Raw genomic sequence first — 23,869 nt, 5'->3', positions numbered from 1 at the left:
GGAAAGAGTAACTTTGTTACTAGGAGAAATTAGAAGTCTTCTGTAAACTGTGTCCAGATTAAACTAACCACCCTTTGCCTTCTGGGCCACTCAAATAGCTTGATTGTTTAATTTCAGGGAAAGTGGATTGTAACAGAGCTTTTACAGTGTGGTATGTTTAACAGTCTGTGTGAATGAATTATTGGCATTGATCCAGTATGTAGTGGAGAAATGTCCTTTATTCACAATTGGTAATTTTAGCAGAGATGAAGAGCTGAAAACTTAGACTAAGATTTTGATCCTGCGTTGTATTCCACGCAAGCACACCCCTATATTCACTGGGGCGTTGTGGAGGTAAACTGATATAAGCCATGAGGTATTCATTGAGATGTTGTAGCCTAAATCACTTTCTCTAAGACTTCCTCTCTCCAGGGAGAGAAATTTTAATGGAACAGTGGATCTCCATCTTTAAAGCCCTGCATTTTTCATTCTGTTTAAGAAGGTAATATAAGTAAGGCACCTTAAAACTCTATATGTTGTAGTATTCAGGTATGGTTAGAAAGGAGGCTTTTGCACTATGCTATCATGACACATTCAGATGCTACATAATAAAACTTTTGTTCTTTATATAAAGGTTGCCCCAAATAAGGCTGTATGATAAAGAAATTGTTTCATATTGATACAGCTTTTAGTTGATTGGCTGAGTTCCTTTTTAATTCAGTTCTAGATATCCCTGTAACCTTTTTGCACAGAACTCATGAAGTTCCTTTATCAGGCCACCAGATGGAGTTCTGCATTTATATACCTCAGAGACCGTGTTATCTAATTTTTTACGCTTCAAATGAAAAGCTATTGTAGCTGTGTACTCTCCTAAAGGCTATATAGTATGGGTTAATTTGCAGGATGATACGCTTATATAATGCTTTTGATGACCCTTACCTTGCTAACAGAAATAGTATATTGAGTTGCTCCTGATACTGCCTTTCACAAGGAAATCAGTACTCTGGATCTTTCACAATAAATTTTACCTTGCTGCTACCTGACATTAGATGTCTATACATGAGCATGTAGGCTGCTCTGATGTGCTGTAATTCCAGCGCTTCATAACAAACTGGATCAATCAAGCCTGCTGGAGCATGTCAATTAGCATGCTCCAGAAGCCTCCCGTGTCCTATGTATCAGCATCCCCGCACTTCAAAATGGCAGCAGAGGCACTGTATCTAAAGCTCAATTGACAGGCTTTAGATACAGCGTCCCCACCGCCATTTTGAAGCGCAGGGATGCTGATGCATAAGACGCTCCAGGCGCTTTAATTGGACCGGCTCTCAGGATGCCTCCATGCCCCTGCTCCTAGAGCACGTGTATAAACTCCCATAACTGGGCACATCTACACGTGCACATTAATGCCCACTAGACTAATGCACATCGAAGTGTCACAGAAAATGCATTTTCATTAATGTGCATTAAAAGAGGCTAATGAGCCTTTTTCTGGAGCCTCAAGGCACTTTTACACGTGCTCTGGAGGTGGGGAGGGGGGTGATGCTTGACTTAGAACATCTCCGAAAGGCACTCTAAAGCACTGCTGCATCTCATGTATCAACATCCCCTTCCTCAAAAATGGCAGTGGGGGTGCTTGAACTAAAGCTCATTTTTTAAGCGTGGGGACACTGACAGTGTCACACTGATTCACAAGATGCAGGAGGCTGCTAGAGCGTGGCATTTGCCATGATCAACAGACTCAGTTAATTGAATCAGAGCAGCCTTGCTGCTCATGTATTGGCACCCTCACAATGGAAGTACCAAATTTAATGTGCATTGGCAAAAGCACATTAATGAGCATATATAGATGCACCCACTGTTTCCTCGCAGCTTCCAGGTAGCAACCTAAGCAGGAGCTGTCACCTTTTCCTTCTTCTTTCTTTGTCCACCTCTTCTAGATATGGTGAAGCAAGATAAGGGTACCTCTTCTAGCACAGGGGTATCCAACAGTTGCAGCTGCCCCAGGAAATCCATATTGGCCAAGCCTGAAGTTAAGGGCCTTTTTTCTTCTTCCTTGGAGTTCCTTAGAAGGGAAATCATAGTGTGGACTAGACAGCATAGTAAGAGTGGGTGCAAGCAGACAGATGCATCCACCCTTTCCTTGACTATACAGAGGAAAAACCAAGCTGAGTGAAAGGAGGAGAAAACAAAATGGGAATATGTATGGTTGTGCTGGCTCCTAATTAGGCACAGAACAAAAGCCTTAGATGCATGGACGTAAATGGGTAAACTAAAGGTGTAGTGAAATAATACTTTGCTCCTATCTTCTGTTCCCACTGCCACTCCCAAACATTTGTTGGCATAAAGAGGAGGGGTTTTTTTCGAAAGGATATTTTAGGTTTTAGCTGGGAAATTTTTATTTTCATCTTATGGCCCCACTGAAGTCTTGTCTCTCTCCCCTCTGCCCCCTATTCACTTCCCTTATCAAACCGTCTTCTGTGTCAGACCTTCAAGTGATGGATAATAGTCTGCACAACCCATTCTGGAGAGAATCAGCTGGACTGCAGGAGATAAGACAATTTGAATGAGGGAATCTGCCAATCCCCTGTCACCTTCTGACAGCTCTTCAAAGCTTTTTTGATGTTTGTCTCCTGTTGTTCTACTGGAAAACAAGTAGCCATATAAAAGGGCTACATTTGAAAGTTGACATTTTAAATTCATATTTTAATTTTCCAAAATATAAATTTCCAGAAGTGCTGAGCACATGCAGTGACCAGTGTCCTTTTCTAAAGTGTTTGCATCTGTGTTTTTAATATTCAGGCTGTTTTCATTTTGATAATTAGTTTCAGGCTAATAAAACTTCGAAATGAGGGAGCCTGTGGCTTCAGTCAGGAAGATTAGGAAGTGAATGTACAAGCCCATTAATGCAATCGGTGAATCCTCCCACAGAATACCTAAAACAAAGAAATGAGCTGATCCCAAGTACTCCTCACATGTGAGCAGAGTGTGAAATGTTTAAGACTGATGAGAATTGGTAGGAAAGCCAATTTAAGTGTTTGAATTAAATATGACCACTTGCCCTTTTGCCTATCATTTAAAACCCTCTAGTAGGCAATCAGTTTGTCCCTAGACCAAGGGTAACCAAGACATGGCCTGCAGGCTGGACCTGGCCCATAGGGCTTCCCACAAGTCTGGGAATTTGGCAGCGGGCGAGTGGTGGCAGTACTAATTACTTTGACTCCTGAAGAGCTGCATGAGTTGAGCATCACTATCCTAAACTATTCATTTCCCTCTTTAGATGTGTGAAACGCTTCCACTTTTAAATTGCCTTCTAAAGTGGGATAGAAGTTTGGTATTTCTCCTTTTCTTGAACAAAGACTAATAACCACTGAATTATGACAAAATGTCCTCTTATGGACCATTTAATTTTAGTAGAATGAAATTCAAACGTAAGTCTACATATAAATTTCTGAAGGTGCAGGTTGTGAAGAAATGTTTATAATGTTCAAGATAGTGTAACACTGAGCAATTTTTTTTTCTTTGAACAGAAAAGAGACGGGACCCACCAAACGGTAAGTTTTGAATGCAGCCATTGCATTTTTTTTCTCTACTCTTGCCTAATTGAAATATAATTGCCACCTCCAACTTATGGCTTTCTTTTGAAGTCTGCATGATACTTGGGGATAAGGGAATTTGCTGCTTGGTGCAATACTGTGGAAGGTTTGTACATCTCCTGGAGAGATTTTTATGTTGTAAGTAGTGCAGGCATTGAAGTTCCAGGTGAAAAGGGAGGGTTCCTGCCTTCGATCACAGGTGAACAGTTTAGCGCCTAACCTAAATGTGGAGAAAAGGTGAGCAAATGAACAATTTGCTGCAAGGTAAAAGGGGATGAGGATTTAGTGCATTTAAGTTGTTCCTTTGTCACTATCTGTGTACATGCTCTTATCCTTTGGCAAGTGAAAGCTGGCCTGTGGCAGTTTTGCCTTCAGTGTGGGGTTAGCTTTCGTTTACTATGGAGTAAGTTCTTTACATGTTCATACTCTTAAGTAAAAGGGCTGAAAAGCCAGGCAATGAGGAGAGGTAACACTGCTAAAACAGCAAGGAGGAAAGTTTGGAATGGAAGTTAGAGAGATGTCCAAGGGATTTTTTTTTCTAAATTTTCTTTAAAAGTAGACGCAAGGAAGAGGCAGCCGTGGTGGAGACCGTGAAGATGTTGCAGATGTTCTAGGATGTTCATAACTTTTTAGTAGGTATCTTACTGAAACAGTTTAGTTTTGAAGTGCTCATGAAAGAAAAGATCCAAGAACTAGAAAAACATATTCAGCTCTTTTGTGAAGATGTTGAGAATAGGAAACTACACATGCAGTTCAAAGACACCTGCTGAAAGAAGACCTGGTTGGCAAACCCCTAAACTAGAAAAGTGATCCTTGGAAGTAAATGACTGCAAGTACAGGGCAAAAGAGAGAACTAATAAAAAAAGAAGAACGGTTAATAGATATAGCCAGGTATCAGAACCCTAAAGAAATAAGGGTGGTTAAAAGTAGACACAAGGGTACTTATTGATTATAAGTTTACCTCTTTCTTTTAAAAGATCCATTAAAAATCATACTTTTTGTACATGGGGTCAACCTGTAATTGGAAGTAGCAGGTATATCATAGAAGAGCTGGATGTAGAAAATTAGCCGTGGGTCAAGTTGATTTGATTTAAATTGAATAATAGAAGAAAAAAAGGCTTGTAATTGAGATTCTTTGTTTAAAGGGTCAGATTTTAATAATTAAGGAAAGTAGTGAAGTCAGCAGGACTGAAGACCTCAACAACTTGAATGTAGGGTTGAAATTTCTTTTTCACAGGTGCAGGTATTTTTATCCAAGCAAGGGGAGAAAACTTGTAGAAAAAGCCCAAGATCTGACTGGACAAATTGAGGGTACACAGCTACAGTCCGTAGGCCAGATCCAGCCCATGCAAAGGTCTGATTCAGCATGGAGGTTCAGTCTTACAGAGCTGCGCCACACCGCCCTTGCTCCACAGTGCTCCCTTTCACTGTGGAGCCTGCTGCTCCGCATCTAAACTTACCCATGCAGCAGAGAATGTTGGGAATCTGGCAGCCAGCTGTTCAGAGAGAAAGGGGAGAAGAGATGGAGATTTCCCACTCGCAGTGATTCACATATGTTAGGGGCTGGAAGGGACCTTACAAGATCATCAGGTCCAGCCCCACTGCACTTGGGCAGGAAAGACTGCTGGGGTCAAATGACCCCAGCAAGGTGGGCATCAAGACACTTTTTGAAGATCACCAGGGTAGGTGACTGTACCACCCCTGGGTGGAGTCTGTTCCAGACCCTCGGCACTTGACTAGTAAAGAAGTTTTTCCTTGTGTCCCATCTGAAGTGACCTTCAACAAAGCCATTTTGGCTGACCTTTAGAATACTGCCTTCTGTTAGCCTATCAATAATGGATTCTTTGATCATTTTTTTCCAGGATTTTACCAGGGATTGAGGTCAGGCTAATTGGCCTGTAATTCCCTGGGTCCTCCTTTTCGCTTTCTTGAAGATAAGCACCACATTGGCCCTCTTCCAGCAATTGTCAGGTTGTAAATTTGGGTGGCAGAAGGCTGCCAAACCCTGCAATAATAATTTAAGAAGGAGTTTAGAAGTAAGCAGAGAACTAACAAGGAATGGAGAAAAACCAAAGAAAGCTAAGTCTTGGCAGATCAGTGAAAGTTGTTAAACGTTAGACTGAATTAAACCTTGCAAAAGAAACTAAATAGCAGAAGGTTCTTTTATACCATAATAAAGGAACATACAATAAAAAGAAAAGAAGTGGGGCTTCTATGCAAACGAGAATGAGATATAGATTAAAGGTAAAGGTAGGCATGGATCCAAAACTAAGTAAATAATACTTCTCAGTTTTTTATCACACTCATGTAAAATGTGGGGAAAGAAAGGCAGGATGGCTGAGGGTGTGGAAATGGCACTTCATGTTCAAGTTGGAATTTTTGTTGTTGTTGCCAGTGCCACATTTCAGCCCAAGGTTTTCAGCTTGGGTTTTAAATATTATCCTTGTAAAGTAAGTGGTCCCCACAGCACTGGGTGTCCCGGAGGCTTGTTTTGTTGTCTTGTCATCTACTGTTCATTTCCTAAACAAGCACAGACAGCAAGACAAATTCATCTGAAACCCTTTCTTGATAAGTCAGCAAGACCTGACACAGATCTGGATAAACAAGATTCTCCTGAAATGTAAATAGTCTTACAGACGTGCTCCAGTGAGTGCAGGCTGTTGTAACCTTTTAAAAAATCTCTCCTCAGTTACATCTGTAATCAAGTCCTTGTCCTTATACACTGCAAGGTATAAGGTATAAGAGAACACTGCTCTGTGAAATGGATCACCTTCCTATGGGCTTAGTAGGAAGCAAAAAGTGCTTTCCCTTGCCTTCTGTGAGGGTAGAATAAAGCCCAAGATTTGTTCCTTTGGCTCTCTGAAGATGTGGCCTCCAAGATGTGGTAGTGGCAGAAGAGAGAAGTTTCATGCTGCCTTCCCTACTGAACTGATTGTATTAACATAACAATTTCAGTAACACACTCTGAGTCCATATCTTTGACACATGTTAATGTATGCCACCTCCAGTGTTGCTCATTGTACCAAGCTTGTAATCAGAGAGGTTCACAGTATTGAGTAATTTCATAATATTTTCTCTCCTTGAGTCACTGCTACAGACTCTATTCTTCTTCCCATCCAGGGCTAAACAATTTTATGGCACATATATAAGGGAGCTTCCTGTGGTACGTCCTAGAACCTTGGGAAAATGTGTTCTCCTTTTTCTTGAGGAGTAATCCCTTCCTTGCCTTAGATATCCCTACATGCTTAATCCCAAATAGGGATTCTAGGTATTATGACCATTGCAGATACAGGAGATGTAGAAAATGTCAGTCTCTACGATACCCACTTTTGTTAATATCGGTGAACTAAATTTACCTATTCAAATGTATGTTAACACAGTCCTGCACAGCATGGGTGTCAAACTCATCCAATGCCACAGGCCACATGAAGTTTGCTGAGCCAGTCTGCAGGCTGGATCAGGACCATACACTGAAGCCAGCATGTGGGGCCAGTCTGGCAGGGTGCTGCATGCAACACACACCCCCTGCTGGTCCCCTGTACCATGTGCAGAGTGGGGCCAGCCTGTGCTGCGTGCAGCATGCTGGGCTGGATGAGCCATGTACACTGCATGCGGCACAGGACTAGCACAGAGCCTGTGCTGCATTAAGTGCCCTTTCAAACCAAGTGGTGCTTACTGGAAGAGGAAGCGCATTAGTTGGACCAGGCTCCACAACTAATAGCTGATTGAATCAGCTATTAGATAAAAGCACCAAAAAGCCCCTCTGAAGTGCCCGATCTGTACAGATGTTGGACAAGCTGGGTCCAAGTAATGTGATGCTTCTTCTGGGTGTGCGCTGCACCTGGCATGGAGGCATGCCAAGCTTAAAGTAAAGCACTGAGTTTTTAAAAGGTTTTGCCACACCTGTAAGCAGCCTGTTATGCAGATTCCAACCCATGTGCCAAGCTGGTTCTGCAGGCAGTGTGTGAGGACCATCTGACACACACAGGGGTCAGCCTTGCATTATAGCATTAGTGGTGATTGTAGCTTGGGATTTGGGGGTACAATGAGTTCATGGCAAAAAATCACCATTAAGAACCATTTTTACCTTTTTTTTTTAAAAAAAAGTTCAGAAAGAAAGGAGGAAGTGGTTAAAACACTTGAAGGTAAAGCATTAAGTAAAACTTTCATTTTAACATCATTTCTTACTTTTATTCTCTTTTCTTGTAGAATTTTAATATGAAGAAACCCCTATTTGGTATACTGTAGCTTTAGTGCTTGAAGCAAAGAAAGGTCATTGAGTTGGCCAGAGTGGCAGTTAGAGCTTTTGTTGGAGTCTGGCGCGTGTTCCTTGAAAACAAAAATGACAGATATGCACACAAGGGGAGAGAGACAAACAGCAAAGCTAGAAAATACAGGTTTTATTTTTTTGTCCCTAATATTTACTTGCAGTCTCCACTATAGAACGGTAGACAGAACCAACAGTCTTAGCAGCCACTCCAAGACCTAGCAAACAGGGTGTCAATTTATAAATGTTGTAAGTGCGAAACATTGTAACTCGAAATGTTGTAAGTCGAGGACTGCCTGTATTTTACAGAGTGACTTTGGGATTTGTTTTATCAGGGATTTTTCAGTTTTCCAATAGGGATCACCAGAATTCCTGCTAGGGAGGCCAGTGGCAGGACCCTGCCTGCTGGCTGTGGCTGACCTCCTGGCTAATTGGGGCCAGGAGGACATGCTTTGACAGTTCAAAGCAGGCCACCACACCCAGAACATCTGGGCAATAGCTGCCCAGATGGCCGGGCAGGGGGCACATATGGCAGTAGTGCTGCACAAAGGCCAACTCTGCAGCCACAACCCTCTGGCAGCTGGCCCAGAGGGGCAGATGCCTCATCCGGGTCTGGCAGGTGCGTAGCCGGCCAGCAGCCCCCACTGCCAGACTGCTGCAGTGGGTAGAGGGTGCAGGGAATTCTCAGGGCTGCTTCAGCAGTCCAGCTGGCACAAGGGCCAGTGTCCCCAGGTACCAATTGACTGGGCCTCAGAAGCTCCTGAGAGTGAGTAGCCCTGAGCTACTTGCCAGGGTAGCTTTTTGTACTGATGGGGCCAGGACAGGGCAGCTTTTTATATGGCTGGGGACAACACAGGTGCTGGCCCTGAGCTCTAGCTCCCCCTGGCTGCAGATCCGGGAGGATCCAGGCAGGGTTATTTTGCCCCAAATGGCACAACTTGGCCCACAACAAAGTGCATGTCTGAGCATGTGTGCTGAGGCAAAACCCCAGCTCAAATTTGCACCACTTCTATTTTAGCTGCTGCAAGCGCATGTGCTTGCATGTGTGGATGTGCCCTTTGTGTCTATGTCCAAAAAAGGTCAGATGAAGATAACCGGCATCATCTTGTTTTGAACACTTTTATGCATTTACAGTGTTGGGTTTCACTGGTTATGGCAGCTGTCTAGGAAAGATCAAGAGTATTCCAATGTTATGCCTAGAAAAGGAGCCTAAATGTCTTTGGGATGCAACAAAGGAATAATTCTGCAGCTTTTGATAGCCAATGACTAATTATTGCCTTTATCTTAAATGACAGAATACATCTGTGATGTAGAGAAATCTCTTTAAGGAAGACATTGAAATGTGTACCTTATTGATGCTAGAAAGTCAGTATACCACCCTTCAGTCTGCCTTCATCACTTCAAAATCAGTCTAGATTTTTATTTAGTCATTTTTCACTGGATTGTGGGTGCATTCCACAAGGATGTTAGGGAAATGCAGACGACAAGACAGGATATCCTCTTCCATTCATTCTGCTTTCCAAGTTGAATTGACATAAGGAGCATGAATGTACTGGCGAAAGAACCCACGTAAGTAAGCAGTGTAATACCACTTACAGAATTATAGAAAATTAGGGTTTTAAGGGATCTCCGGAAGTTATCTAGCCCACCTGCTCAAAGCGGGACCATCCCCAGCTGTATAATCCCAACCAAAGGATGATACCCAAGTCTTAAAAACCTCTAAGGATGGAGATTCTGCAACCTTCCTAGGGAGCCTGTTTCAATACTTTACTAATCATCACTTTCCATGATTTAGTAGGAGTGCTGCCACTAAATGCAACCCAGTATACCATTATCCTTCTTGGCAACAAGGGCACACTGGTATTCAACTTACTGTCCACTGTAACCCCCAGGTCCTTTTCTGTAGAGCTGCTGTTTAGCCAGTCAGTCTTCAGTCTGTACTGGTGCATGGGATTGTTTCATCCTAAGTAAAGGGCTGTACTTGTCTTTATTGAACCTCATGAGATTTCTTTTGGCTCAATCCTCCAGTTTGTCTAAGTCACTCTGAATCCTAACCCTAAGCTCCAGTATATCCACTATTCCACCTAGCTTGGTGTCATCCATGAATTTGCTGAGGAGGCACTCTATCCCATCTTCCAGGTCACTGATGAAGATAATGAACAAAACTGGTCCCAGGGCCAACCCTTGGGGCATTCCACTTGATACCAGCTGCCAACTAGACATCGAGCCATTAACTACTACCCTCTAAGCCCAATGATCCAGCCAGTTTTCTATCCGCCTTAGAGTCCATTCATCCAACCTGGACTTACTGAGCTTGTCTGTAAGAATGTTGTAGGAGACTATCAAAAACCTTGCTGAAGTCAAAATATGTCACATCCACCGCTCTCCCCACTTCCACAGAGCCAGTTATCTCATCACAGAAGACGATCAGGCTGGTCAGGCATAGTTTGCCCTTGATGAATCCATGCCACCTGTTCCTAATCAACTTCTTCTCTTCCAAGTGCTTAAAAGTGAATTCCTTCCAGAATCCAGAATGATTTTTCCAGGGACAGAGTTGAGGCTGACTGGTCTGTAGTCCCCTGGATCTTCCACCTTCCCTTTTTTAAAGATGGGCAATACATTTGCCCTTTTCCAATTGTCCAGGACCTCTCCCAATCGCCAGGAGTTTTCAAAGATGATGGCCAGTGGCTCAGCAATCGCATTGGCCAACTCCCTTAACACCCTCAGGTGCATTGTGTCCAGCCCCATGGACTTGTACACATTCAGCTTTTCTAAATAGTCTCTAATCTGTTCTTTTGACACTGTTGGCTGCTTTCCTGTTCTCCAAACTGCTGCCAGGTGTAGTAGTCTGGGAGCTGACCTTGCCTTTGAAGACTGAGGTGTAAAAGGCATGGCGTACTTCAGCCTTTTCCACCTCATCTGTCACTAGGTTGCTTCCCCCATTTACTAAGGCACCCACATCTTCCCTGATCTTCCTCTTGGTGGTGACATACTTATAGAAACCCTTCTTGTTACACTTCACATCCCTTGATAGCTACAACTCCAATTGTGCTTTGGCCTGCCTAATTTTATCCCTGCATGTCTGAGAAATACCTTTACAGTCTTCCCTAGCTGTTTGTCCAAGTTTCTACTTCTTGTAAGCTTCCTTTTATGTTTTAGCTCATTGAAGAGTTCCCTGCTAAGCCAGGCTGGTCTTCTGCCATAATTGCTAGTCTTCCTGCACATTGAGATGGTTCTTCCTGCGCCCTAAGGTTTCTTTTAAAATGCAACCAGCTCTTCTGGACTTCTTTCCTGCTCAGACTAACCTCCTAGAAGATCGTGCACCTCAGTTCCCTGAGTGAGTCGAAGTCTGTTTTTCTGAAGTCCAGGGTCATTACTCAGCTGCTCTCCTTCCTTCCTTTCCTCAGGATCCTGAACTCAATCATCTCGTGGTTGTTGCTGCCCAAGTTGCCATCTGTGTCTACATTCCCCATCAATTCTACCCTGTTTATGAGCCTCATCCACCTCATCCTCCTGGTGTGGTGGTTTATAGTAGACACCCACCATGACATCACCCTTGTTTTTCTCCCCTCTGCCCCTAATCGGTTTCATACTCCAAGCAATCACACATCCGTTTTACAGCATAATTTCTCCTCTTCTGCCCTGCCTGTGCTTCCTAAACAGTTTATACCCATCCGTGACAGTAATAGGCATGCGAGCTATCCCACCGATTCTCTGTTATTCCAGTCACATCATAATTCCATGACTATGCAAGGACTTCCAATTCTTCTTGCTTGTATCCCAGGCTCTGTATGTTCATGTACAGACATGAGGTAACTAACAGATTGCCCTGCTTCCTCATTGCTCCTTCCTGCTTGTGCTTCATTCACATCACCTGCTTCCCCACTTACCTCAGGGCTTTGGTCTCCATCCCCTGATGAACCTAGTTTAAAACCCTACTCACTAAGTTAGTGAACCTGTTTGCAAAGATGCTTTTCCCTCCCTTCATCAGGTGGATCCATTTCTTCCTAGCAATCCTTCTTCTCGTAACAACATCCCATCTTGGAACAACAAGAGATTCAAAGCCCTGCTGGCACAGCCACGTATTGATCTGCAGAATGTGTCCACTCCTGGCCAGGTCCCTCCCCTTGACCAAAAATATCAAGGGGAACACGACCTGTCTATTTGTCCATTCAAAATTGCCATGGGCTCTAAGGCCCACCCAGTAAACTAGTAGCCTCCACTATACAGGGGCTAATGAATGAATGGGACAACCAAGGAAAAAATAGGATAGGAGTATTGTGGGGGGAGAACACCACCTGAGCCCCTGTCAGCTTCACCTGATCTGCTCAGGAGCACTATCATTGGTGCTCACATGGGTTAGCCGCAAGGGGTACTTTTCAGAGGGTCCAATGAGTCTCAGTAGTCCCTCCGTGAAATCTTAGATCCAGGCTCCCCAAGACAGCAGGTCAGGCCAACAGATGAATGCCTTTGTCCCCAACAGAAGGGAGTCTCCAACCACTGCCACCCATCACTTCCGCTTGGTGGCAGTGGTCTCAGTCTTCCCAACATTGGGGAGGCCTTGCCTGACCTCTTCCACTGACAGAATGTGTTCCTTCTCTTCTGTTGCTAGGGCGTGATACCTGTTTTCCAGGCACACCACTGCAGGTGGGGATAAAGACTTTGCTTGCCGCCAAAGGTCACAAGCTTCTAGCCTCCACCTTCCGTGGAGTCCATATCCTTTTCCTTCTGCAGCATTGCCTCTGGCAGTCCTTTCTCCACAGTCCTAGCAGTATCCTCCAGCATCAAATCAATGAACTCCTCATGGCTGAGGATGCATTGGAGCCTTGCCACCACTTTCTGTAGCTCTCTTGCCTGCTCCCTAAGGGACAGAAGACACCGCGTTCATTGCAGGCACACCCCACCTGCCTGTCACTGGAAAGAACCTGCAAGCCACAGTCCCCACAGTGCCAAACCAGGACCTGGGTGGAAACCTTGACGTTGAGCAGTCCTGCCTGGACAGACATCTCACAGATGCAAGCAGAGGAAGAGCTGATTCACTTGCACCAGTCTATGTAGAAAATATTAGAACATATTTTCAGCATCAGGTGAAGAGAGTACTTAAACCAACCTCAGACAAAAGGCCTTTGGATTCAGAAAGAGACAAGTCTGCACTTTTTCTAGGTTTAAAAGTAATTTGGGTTAGTCCTTGCAGCATTCCTGTGCATGACCTGTGGGGGTTCAGGTTATAACCAGTACCATGGCAATGGACTAAATAAAGGGTAGTTTGATCAGCAGCCCTGCCTCCCCCTTGCTTCCCAGAAGTCAACTTCTGGATGCGTCAGTACTCAGGTCACCTTACTAGGTCTTCCCTGCCAGGACTGAAGAACCCCTTAGCATAGGGGTGGGCAAAATGCGGCCCAGGGACTAGATGAGGCCCACCAGGCCATTCTATCTGGCCCGCGAGGCCCCTAAAAAATTTAGAAAATTAATATTTATCTGCCCCTGGCTGCCTATTGTGGCCCTTGATGGCTTGCCAAAACTCAGTAAGCGGCCCTCCGCCCAAAATAATTGCCTGCCTTAACAGATCACCTGAGTAGAAAGATCTCATGCAGTGCTGAATTGCTGGTCAGGGAGTTAATCTATGGCAAACAATGGCCATTTCTTCAAAATGCATTGTCATATGTATCCCATGACCTTCCTCATGGCCACAGTTTTGTAACACCTGGATTCTTTATTGGCAAAGGAATTAACAGTTGGCAACATTCTATCTCAGACCATGAAAGAAAGACAGCACATGGGGTACAAGAGCCTTTGTTGCTGTTGGCTAAAAGACTCTGCTTTTAGGCACCTAGAGCAAGGGCACTGGCACTGTGTACACATAGGCAAAATATTTCCAAAGAATCAGAGTTGTTGTAGAGTAAATAACCCTTCCATTTTAATTTCTCTAATTTATATGAAGTTCTAGTAAAACAAGCATGTTATTTCCTATCAGAATATCTTTCTTTGTGTTGTATCCCAACAGGTGACTATCTCTGTAGAAACTCATATAACTGCATGTGTGTGTATATATGTGTGAGAGAGAGAGACGGAGAATGTTCCAAAGGTGAAGTCCTGGCCCCAGTGAAGTCGGTCAAGAATGCTGTCATTGACTTCTGTGGAGCCAGGATCTCTCCCATTGGGTTTCAAAATACAAGGTTTTCTGTATGTGTAGGGAGGTTGGATGTAAAGCTACTTAAAAATAACCTCTATTTTGGGATGACCTTTTTAATGTTACGGGTTTAAGATTTTGAACAGAATTGCAGGATTAAAATTAAATTAGCATTAATGGTTATGTAAAATGCATTAGCCTGTAATTTCCTGGGATTTATGTCTTCTTCGCAGTTGTAATGGCCAAGTCTCTTCGTGCAAATTTAAAGAGTTATCTTCGTTGTACTGACCTCATGGTAGAGTTCTGGATTAAAAAGGAGTGAGGGGATTTGTCAGAGAATTAGTTTCTGAAGAACTAAGAACCACATGGCATAATTTTATTTCAGCTATTAAGATAGAATTGTTTAGATTTATTCTAGACCTGTCTGCACTCTAGGACAGATGACAGGCAACGCTTCAAAATACAGAAGATTTTATACAATACAGAATATTTTGATATGTTTTGTACTAAATTTTCTGGAGCCCCTTCAGAAGATATTACAGATATTGATATCAGTGGATGTTTAGGACCTCTCTATTGTCAAGTACTTCCCAGTGATGAACTCTCTATGCCTCTCTCATCTTCATACATTGATCTGTCTGCTTCTGATGGGGAAGGTGCATGTGTTATGATGGGGAAAATTTTGCTGGATATTAATATGGCAGTACTAGAAGAAAATGAGAATTTATTCACAGGCTCTTGTATTCCTCGTGGACAGCCAAGGTCTAAACCTGATGGTAAGAACAGGTTACAGCTAAAAGCTTTATTTTGTGAACTCTACAATGGATATTGTAAATATAAAGGAGCTAGCTAATGGTTTTTAAAATATTGAATAAAGATTCATTCTGAAAATGTCAGTCTTTCTGAGAGTTCAGCCATTTAACGGTTAGATCAGTAGGATTTTACATGCAGGATATGGTCAGTAAATATTAAGAATATTGATTGTTTAAAAGTGATGTTGTCAGAAAAGGTGAAAATCACTTTTAAAAAAGTGCAATATCCTTTCCTTCTCCTACCCCCCCCCCCATTGCCTCTCCCCCAGTAAAAAGTAGCAGGTTTCTTTGATTTTTTTTTTTAATACTTTTTATTTTGTATTAAATGCACATAATAAAAAAATAAAATCAGTGGCAAAACAGTTACTGTAGTAAGTTCCTATTGAAGTTCATCTTAATCAACAATCTAATTGTTAATCAATTATGTATTTGTGTGTGTGTGTGCATGTGTATATGTTTCATAACTTTAGGACTGAAAAATATTGATAAATTTTAAGCCTGATATGATTTGGTAAGGAGTTAATGTACCTAGTTTTAAATACTGGTTTTAAGTGTTATCTGCAGTGCCACTACACAGTCCTATCAGACATGCACTTAGTACATATTGCCACATTTTAGAGACCGAGATATGGAAGTTAGCTTGCTTCTGAAGCATAAGGCATAACATCACTTCCAAAATATTTAAAAATTATGATAACCTTGGATATGCTTATCTATATAAAAGGCAGCTTACAGCAGGTGAGTCCTAAATAAGGCCTTGATTTATCAAAGCAGTTTATATGCATGCTTGAGTAAGCAATACCACCAGTAGTAAAATGTAATGTTTGCCCACAAGTTTACAGGAGAGATGAGGTCATTCACTAAACAGTACTACAGTGGAAGAATCCTCTTGAGAAAGATTTATGACTTGCCTTTTAGTCTTTAAATCGTCTTGCTTACATCTACTAACATAGGCATGCTTCCAGTCAAAACTGCAAACATTAACAAAAAAGCAAGTTTAATTTGGAAAGTGACTAAGCATTCTCTGCTATTCTTTTAGAACCAGTAACATAAATAAGGGGGAGGGAGCAGCCTCTTAGCAGTTTGCCTGAATACCTCATCCTTCCCACCATGTATTTGGTCTGTAAATCATGTTGCAAGCTATCTCACAAAGAGAAAGAAATTGATCCAAAGACCAGGCAACTAAAAAAATAACTACGGTATTTTTTCATATTTTAAAAACAAAACTTGGCAGCTTTCTAGGCTCTCATGAGCCGGTATCCATCACCTATCTCCATCATTCTTTGAGCTAAGATTAGCCTGAGGTTTCTTGGCCCTAGAGGTTAGTTTTCCATATTATGAAGTTAGCAGTGCATTGCTGCTGACTCATCATGGGGTTTGGTGTTCCTGGTATCCAACCCATATCTCTGTACAAGCAAACATTACTATCTTCTGTGAAAAAGCGCTCTATGAATTGTTCTTACTCTGGTGGTTTTGATTTCTTTGTATGAAACTTCTGTACAAAAGTGGTATAGGATAAATATCCAAATCTTGAACAGACCACAACATTACCCCAAGTATATCTAAAGCTTTGTTCTGTTTAGTGAATATTTTTAACTTGAGCCTGTCCCATGATTCTTAAACTATGATTCTTAAACATGCGAGTGCACAGTGTTCATGCAAGTAGCATTTGAGACTGGAAAGCAAATAGAATATGTGGTCACCATGCTAAAAGGATAGTCCCTTTGTTTCAGTAGAATAGTGAAGTGTGTTCACACTATCTCTTCACAGGTCCAAATCTACCAATGGCAACTGTTGATATAAAAAATCCTGAAATTACAACTGGCAGATTTCATAATTCACAAGTCAACAATATTTCACATACCAAAGAAAAGAAGAAAGGAAAAGCTAAAAAGAAGAGATTGACAAAGGCAGATATTGGAACTCCAAGCAACTTCCAGTAAGTACTCCTTTTTAATATTTATTTTACACCTAAAGGTCAGCCATCCCTTCAATAATGTATTTAAAAAATCTCTTCCATATTGTTATAGGTTAATTCTATTATTTTCCTGAATTGAAATTTTAACAGCAATGTATCTCAGTATCTTTTGAAATGGCAAGCGCATGGCCATGGGGATTTAAAGTCTAAAAAGGCTACAGGAAAGATCCATGTTGATTCCCTTTGTTACAAAATCAGTTTTCTCAAGTGTAGGATTATGCCCTATGCTCAGTGATTTTGTTCTGCTGAGCTATTCCCTCCCGTAACTAGTGTACTAGGATAGCCTGGTAAAATTTCCTAGCATAAACATACAAGGAGTGCTACCACTGGCACCAAGCTCTTTTATTACTCTTTAGAAACAGTGTTTCATGGGATTAGTGAGAGGTAAATAAGGAAGAAGGCCCAGAGTTAGCACAGACTCTGCTTTAAACTCTTTGGACACAAACTTTATTTTTATTCTTTGTACAGCACCTGCTGGAATAAGGTGCACTGCAATACAAAGGCAAAACATGACAAACAGATGGTAGGGGAGAGCCAAATTGCATGTTAAAAGCACCCTCGTTCCCTGCCCCCCCCCCCCCCCCCCAAAAAAAAAAAAGCCCCAACCCATAATGACATTTGGGCTTTGTCAACATTAGGGATTTCAACTATTTGTGGCCAGTTGTTGGAGTAGCTATACTAATGAAGACCTCTAGTTTACAGCCTAAATCTCTGTAAATCCTGATCTTATTCCAGTGCAGTTTTTCCTTGTTTAAAATTGCACTAGTGGTGTACACTTGGCGGCAATAACTGGCCGCCAGATGGCCATAAGAAGGGCAAAAGCTTATTAAAATTAAGACTTCATTTATAAAATATCTTCATTTAGAAAATGTTTTCATGGCTTGGCATTAGTGGAACACTGTCTTTTTCAAGCTTGCATGTGTGTACATATATTTAAAATAAAATGAACTCTGAAAAAAGTGAGAATTAGATGATTTAAAAATTCAAAGTGACTGATTTCCACAAAATTGCTATTTGAGTAGGTCCCTACATATAAGTACCTAGAGAAACCTTAGGAGCTTTTCTTTCTTACCTGTTTGTATTTTTTTTGTACAAGACCAATTTTACACTTAAATGGATGTGGATTTTGGCCCCTCTTTATGATGACATCCAGTAATGCTATTTAATGGTCTTTTTGACTCAGAAATGTTATTGGAATTTTTGACATTCTAAAGGAACACTTTTATGACAGTATCACTGGGATACTCGAATCAAGATCTGGACCAAATTTTGCTAATCAGTAATGAACATGAACTCTATTCTGATGAATGTACCTTAAATTATACCAGGCTTGTCCAACATGCGGCCTGCCAAGCTATTTTATCTGGCCCGCGGCAGATCTGTGGCGGCAGTGTGTAGTGCAGAGCCACCGCCATGGAGTGCAGGACATCAGCGTGGAGTGTGGAGCTGCTGCAGAAGCGCAGAGCATGGAGCTGCTGCCGCAGGGCGGCAGTAGCGGCGGAGCACAGGGCGGGCAGGGCCGGCCCTCAGGCCCCAGCCGGCAACGAGGGGAGGGGATCTGCTTACCCCTGCGGGGCCTGCCCAGGGGAGCGGCCCCACGTGGGAGGCCAAGCAGTGGCCGCTGGCACTGCCGGCCCGCGCCTGCCTCCTCACCTGCCCGCTTCAAGCCAGCCCTGCTGCTCTGCCCTGCCCCACAGCAGGGTGGTGCCTGCTCCCCTGGCCAGTCTCTCCCCGGGCGCTGCAGCTCTCTGGGCCCGGCCACCCGCACCCGAGGCCCCGAAGGGACCGCTTCTCATGTGCTGCTGGGGACGGGAGGAGCCCGGCCGGGTCTGCGCTGGCCAGCAGAAGCGGCGGCGGAGCCATGTGCCACTCGGGACAGGATGGGACGAACCTGCACCGGTCAGTCCTGAGCGGCACACGGCTCCGCTGCTGCTTCTGCTGGCCTTTGCAGACCTGGCCGGCCTCCTCCCATCCCCAGCAGCACATGGGAAGCCGGCTTCAACTGCATGCTGCTTTTCCTGGCCGGTGCCAACCTGGTTCTGCCCAGGCGGGTCCTGCAGCACCAGGTCACCCCCGGCCTGGCCCCACGGCTTCTCCAGCACCAGGTCAACCCGGCTGTAGCCAGGCGGCTCCTGCAGCACTATGTCAACCCATGCATGCATGCCATGTCAACCAGCACCATCTCAACACCTGCAACTTCATTGGTGTCAAAGGTCACTTGACATCACTTCCTGATATGATACCACTTCCTGTGATGTCTTTGAATATGGCTCGCTGGCACATTGGGTTATGAAAAGTTCGTGATCTGGCCCCACATTCAAAAAGGTTGGACACCCCTGAATTATACGATCTCTTGGCTGGATCCAGCCAACCTGTTGCATTTTTTTTTTTTACTTGCAAGAGTTTCATAGTTTCTAGGGTCGGAAGGGACCTGGGCAGATCATCTAGTCCGACCCCCTACCATGGCAGGAAAGAGTACTGGGGTCAAACGATCCCAGCAAGATGGTCATCTAACCTCCTCTTAAAAACCCCCACGGTGGGAGCCTGCACCACCTCACTTGGAAGCTGGTTCCAGACCCTAGCCGCCCTGACCATGAAGTAGCGCCTCCTGATGTCCAACTTAAACCTTCCCTCCGCCAGCTTGTGACCATTATTCCTGGTTAAGTTGTGCAACTTAAGTTGTGCAGAAACTCAATTTCAATTTTAAAAGTTTCTAGCCTTCATCATTGCTAGAAAGAGGTTCTAAATATGAAACATTGGTAAACCAACATGTTGCCTTTTTTATTCTGCCAACAACAATGCTGCAAGACCTGTGAACTGTTTTATCACACTTTATCTAATTGAGTTATCCAATAAATGATACTTTAGGGTGCTGACAGATGGGGGGAAGGGGAACACCCAGCGTTTTACTAAAAGAGGCAGCGCATTAATTTGATCCAGCTCTCCAGCATCTGTATAGATTGGGTGCTTCACTGGGGATTTTTGGCCCTTTTATCTAAAGCTGATTCAATCAGCTATAAGATAAAAGTGCCATAAAGCCCCACTGAAGGACCTGATCTATACAAACGTTTGGTGAGCTGGGTCAAACTAACATGTTGCCTTTTCTGGGCATGCTTTGTGTAGGGGTGAGTTAACAGTAAAGCGCTGTTTTGGGGGGGGAGGGGAGGGTTCACATCTTTAAGCAGCCTTAGCATCTACTGTGTAGTGGATACAGTGGGCAGAAGAGAAGTCCTTGGGGATAGGGTGTGGAAAGCACTTTAATGAGAAGAAAATGCTTAGGAACAATCGGCACGGATTGACTAAGGTCAAGTTATGCCTAACCAACGTGATTATCTTCTATGAGATAACTGGCTCTGTGGATGCAGGGAGAGCAGCGGACATGCCAGAGCTTGACTTTAACAAGGCTTTTGATACAGTCTCCCACAACGTTCTCTTAAGCAAGCTAAGGAAGTATGGGTTGGATGAATGAATTGCAGAATTGAGTGGACAGAAAACTGTCTGGATGGTCAGGCTCAAGAGGGAGTAAGTAGATCAGTAGCTCAATGTCTAGTTAGCAGCTGGTATCAAGTGGAATGCCCTAGGGGTCAGCCCTGGGACCTCTTCTGATCACCATGAGTTGATGGCCAGTGGCTGTGCCATCACGTCAGCCAATCCCCTTATCGCCCCTGTGTGCATCACATCTGGCCCCCATGGACTTCCACATGTCCAGCTTTTCTAAAGAATCCCTAACCTTTTATTTTGCCATTGTTGTCTGCTTACCTCCTCCCCAAATTGTGCTACCAGATGCAATAGTCTGTGAAGCTAAGGTGAAGAAAGCATTGAGTACTTCAGCCTTTTCTGTATTATCTGCCACTTAATTGCCTCCCCCATTCAATAAGGGACCCACACTTTCCCTGATCTTCTCTTGCACCAGGAAGTCCCCAGTACTCTCCAAAATCTCCCTGGATTGCCTGTGCACTGCTGTATTGCCCTCCAAGAAGACATCAGGGCGTTTGAAGTCCCCCATGAGAACCAGGGCCTGTGATCAGGAAACTTCCACTAGCTGTTTGAAGAAAGCCTTATCCTCTTGGTCTGGTGGCCTATAGCAGGCACCCACCATAACATCACCCTTGTTGCTCTCCCCTCTGCCCCGAACCCGGAGATTTTCAACCAGTCTTTCTCCAGATTTATACTAGAGCTCTGAGCAATCATACAGATCTTTTACATAAAATGCAACCCTCCCCCCACTTTCTTTTCTCCCCTGACTTACATGTAGCTTAGTATTTTAGTCACTGGGTCAGTGAAAGTAGGGCAGCACTGATCATCTAACAAGACTCTGTGGGGAGGAAAGGAAATGTCATAGACTTGACAAAGTGGAGAGTTCAAGGACTTCAGGAGGTCCCGTTGTCTCAGAGGAATGTTAGCCTGACATTGAACCCAGATTTTCTGGAATCCACAAAATCATCATGGCTTTAACATGGGCTGAAATTGTCTTTTTTTGTTCTTTCAGACACATTGGACATGTTGGTTGGGATCCAAACACAGGCTTTGATGTAAGTAACCTCTGTGAATGGTTAAATCATAGCATTTTCAGCCAGATTGTGTTAAGCATGTCAAATGCCAAAAATTCCACTGTGAACCATACAGTTGATGATTATTGTGATGTTGCAGAACTTTGGAAAAAATACTGAAACTATTAGAAATGGGGGTGATATTTGTAAAGGCTAGCTAATACTTTTGGAGGCTGAATAACTTATTTTCCTTTCAGAAATGGTCAGTTCCTATGGAAGACTTTGGTCCAGAAATATGTGCTTTGTTTGAGTCTAATTTTTATTCTGCTGTTTCTTTTAACTACGTGGAATTTTTTGAGCAAAGTTTTCAAGTAAAAAATAAGAATCTTTCTTCAGATTTGAAAATGGTAGCCACACATAAGCTCTTGCATTAATATGTATGACTTACAGGTAAACAACTTGGACCCAGAACTGAAAAAACTATTTGATCTGTGCGGAATTTCAGAGGCTCAACTAAAAGACAAAGAAACTTCAAAGGTCATATATGATTTCATTGAAAAAACAGGAGGAGTAGAAGCTGTTAAAAATGAGCTGCGGAGACAAGGTGAATTTCCACTTACTAATTCATTTAAGTGCTTAAGCTATTTTGGAGGGGCATATTTATTGTGTGTGTGTTAATGTTGGGATGAGAGAGAATTTTACTGAATCTTAGGTTTTATATTGCAATAGAAATAGGCTTTAATGTATTAAGGCATTTCTAAATAACATAAATTCACTATGTAAAAGTGTCTAATTTTTCCCCATGCGTATAGTTCTAAAGTATTTATCTTAATCAATGAAAGTGATTTGCATGGCAGATAAGAAATTTCCAGTAACATTTTCTCTGACTACAGAGGTATGCAATATATTCCATCTGTTTGTTTTTTTAAATAGCATCCATTACATATTTTATTTATGGTTCTTGAAAGATTATAAATGATCTTGATTCAGAAAATGGATTGCTGCTGGCAATCAACAAAAAAAAACCGCATTGATGACACTTCAGATATAGAGGAGAAAAGTTTGAGTGATTGTATATTACAGCAGTACTGTATAATATGCCTTCTAACAGCCAGAGGCATGCAAAACTTTTATAAATATTTAAGAAGAGGTATTATTTTAGTTGGAGTAGCAGAGCCATTGCTTATTGATCATAAGGTCTTCTTCAAGTTTCCATCTTTTCATTAAATTCTGTAATATAGTTATTCTGCTGAAAATATACTGCTAAAATCAAAGGTACAAAAATGATCTAGGTCATTCCAGGGTATTAATACAGTCGGAACTATAGCAATTTCATGCTTCTTGGTAAATGATTTGGTGACCAAATGCCATAGGTGACCAAGTTACCATAGGTTCAGAGTACAGTAACTTGTAACCTTTGTTCTCTAGGTCCCCCACGTTGGAGCGGTATGTATGTGAACTGCTATTTAAGCATATATCACTAAATTATGTATGTTGCAACTGAGTGGCCCTTTCTTAACGGATAAGAAACATTAGCCCCAAAATACTTATTCATAATTTATACTGTTTGTAATACTAAAATATTTTTCTACATTGGTTTACCATCAAAATTTGGCTCAGTAAAACTTTGGTATCAAATAGCAGATCTGAAAATTTCAAAGAGTTTTTGTTTTTTTTTTACATAATCTCCTTAGTTTCATTGTTTTTAAATATAAAATGTATACAAAGTCCTTAGTTTGAAGCAAGTCATCATATAGTAACAATATTAGTCTTTGAGGTTTCTTTTTTTGCCCTTAATTAACAACTAGTGTAAAATACTGGCTTTTCTATGTCTATTAACTTAAAGTTCCAGCCCACTTTGCATGTGTGCAAATAAAAAAAAATACTGCCTCTTGTTAGCATGCATGACAAACAAAATGAGGCTAATAGCCCTAAAGATTTAAATTTGATCTGTTCCATGTAGAGGTGCACCAATATTCAATCTATGAATATACTGGTTGTATATCGGATTGGCACCGATTAAAAGAAAAATTTACATTATCAGCAATCAGCTTTTTTTGGCCCATGTAGCTGATTAATATGACTGCTATATGCCACATATGTGTATGCAGACACAGCATGCACACAGCCAGGAATGCAGCTCAGCAGCTTGGAGAGTAGTGTTCATCCGGTAAGTCTGTGGGGGTGAAGGGGCAGAGGAAAGGAAAGGGGGGTGTGGGTGGAAGGGGTAGATCAAGGACCCCACAGTGAGGGAGGGAGTGGGGCAGGCAGAGGCACAACCAGGGCAGTGAATGCGATTCTGGGAACGGGATGAACCTATGAGGGGGGAGGGGAAGGGGGACGGCTGCCTGCCACTGCACACACGCCTGGAGGAGGCATGGGGGACATGTGCCCCCCAGTTTGTACATGGGGTGGAGGCAGGCTCCTCTCTCAGGGCCAGGGACTGTGCCAGCCTCTTCCTGGTGGAAGGGCTGGACCAGGGCTGTGCTCAGGGTGGGCAGCAGTGCTATCAGGAATTTTGGGGTGGCTATAGCCCACTCTATAGCCACACCTCCCAGCACCACTGCCCATCCTGCCCCTCTCCCACCCATTCAGAGCCCAGCCCCACCACTGGGCAGAG

General features: G+C 42.9%; 1 protein-coding gene across 1 annotated transcript in view; it reads left to right on the top strand.

Annotated features, from left to right (window-relative positions):
* Positions 1–23,869, top strand: part of WASL (Wiskott-Aldrich syndrome like) — a 74,000-nt gene that overhangs the window by 39,578 nt on the left and 10,553 nt on the right. The window contains exons 6-10 of the mRNA XM_006024523.2: positions 3,507–3,530; positions 16,552–16,720; positions 21,249–21,291; positions 21,700–21,853; positions 22,678–22,695. Of these exons, the coding sequence (XP_006024585.2) occupies positions 3,507–3,530; positions 16,552–16,720; positions 21,249–21,291; positions 21,700–21,853; positions 22,678–22,695 (408 nt within the window). The remainder of the gene's footprint in view (positions 1–3,506; positions 3,531–16,551; positions 16,721–21,248; positions 21,292–21,699; positions 21,854–22,677; positions 22,696–23,869) is intronic.

Source organism: Alligator sinensis, unplaced genomic scaffold (genome assembly GCF_000455745.1).
Source record: "Alligator sinensis unplaced genomic scaffold, ASM45574v1 scaffold574_1, whole genome shotgun sequence".
In the NCBI taxonomy this organism is placed as follows: Eukaryota; Metazoa; Chordata; order Crocodylia; family Alligatoridae; genus Alligator; species Alligator sinensis.
This window is presented reverse-complemented; position numbering and strand designations above follow the sequence as displayed.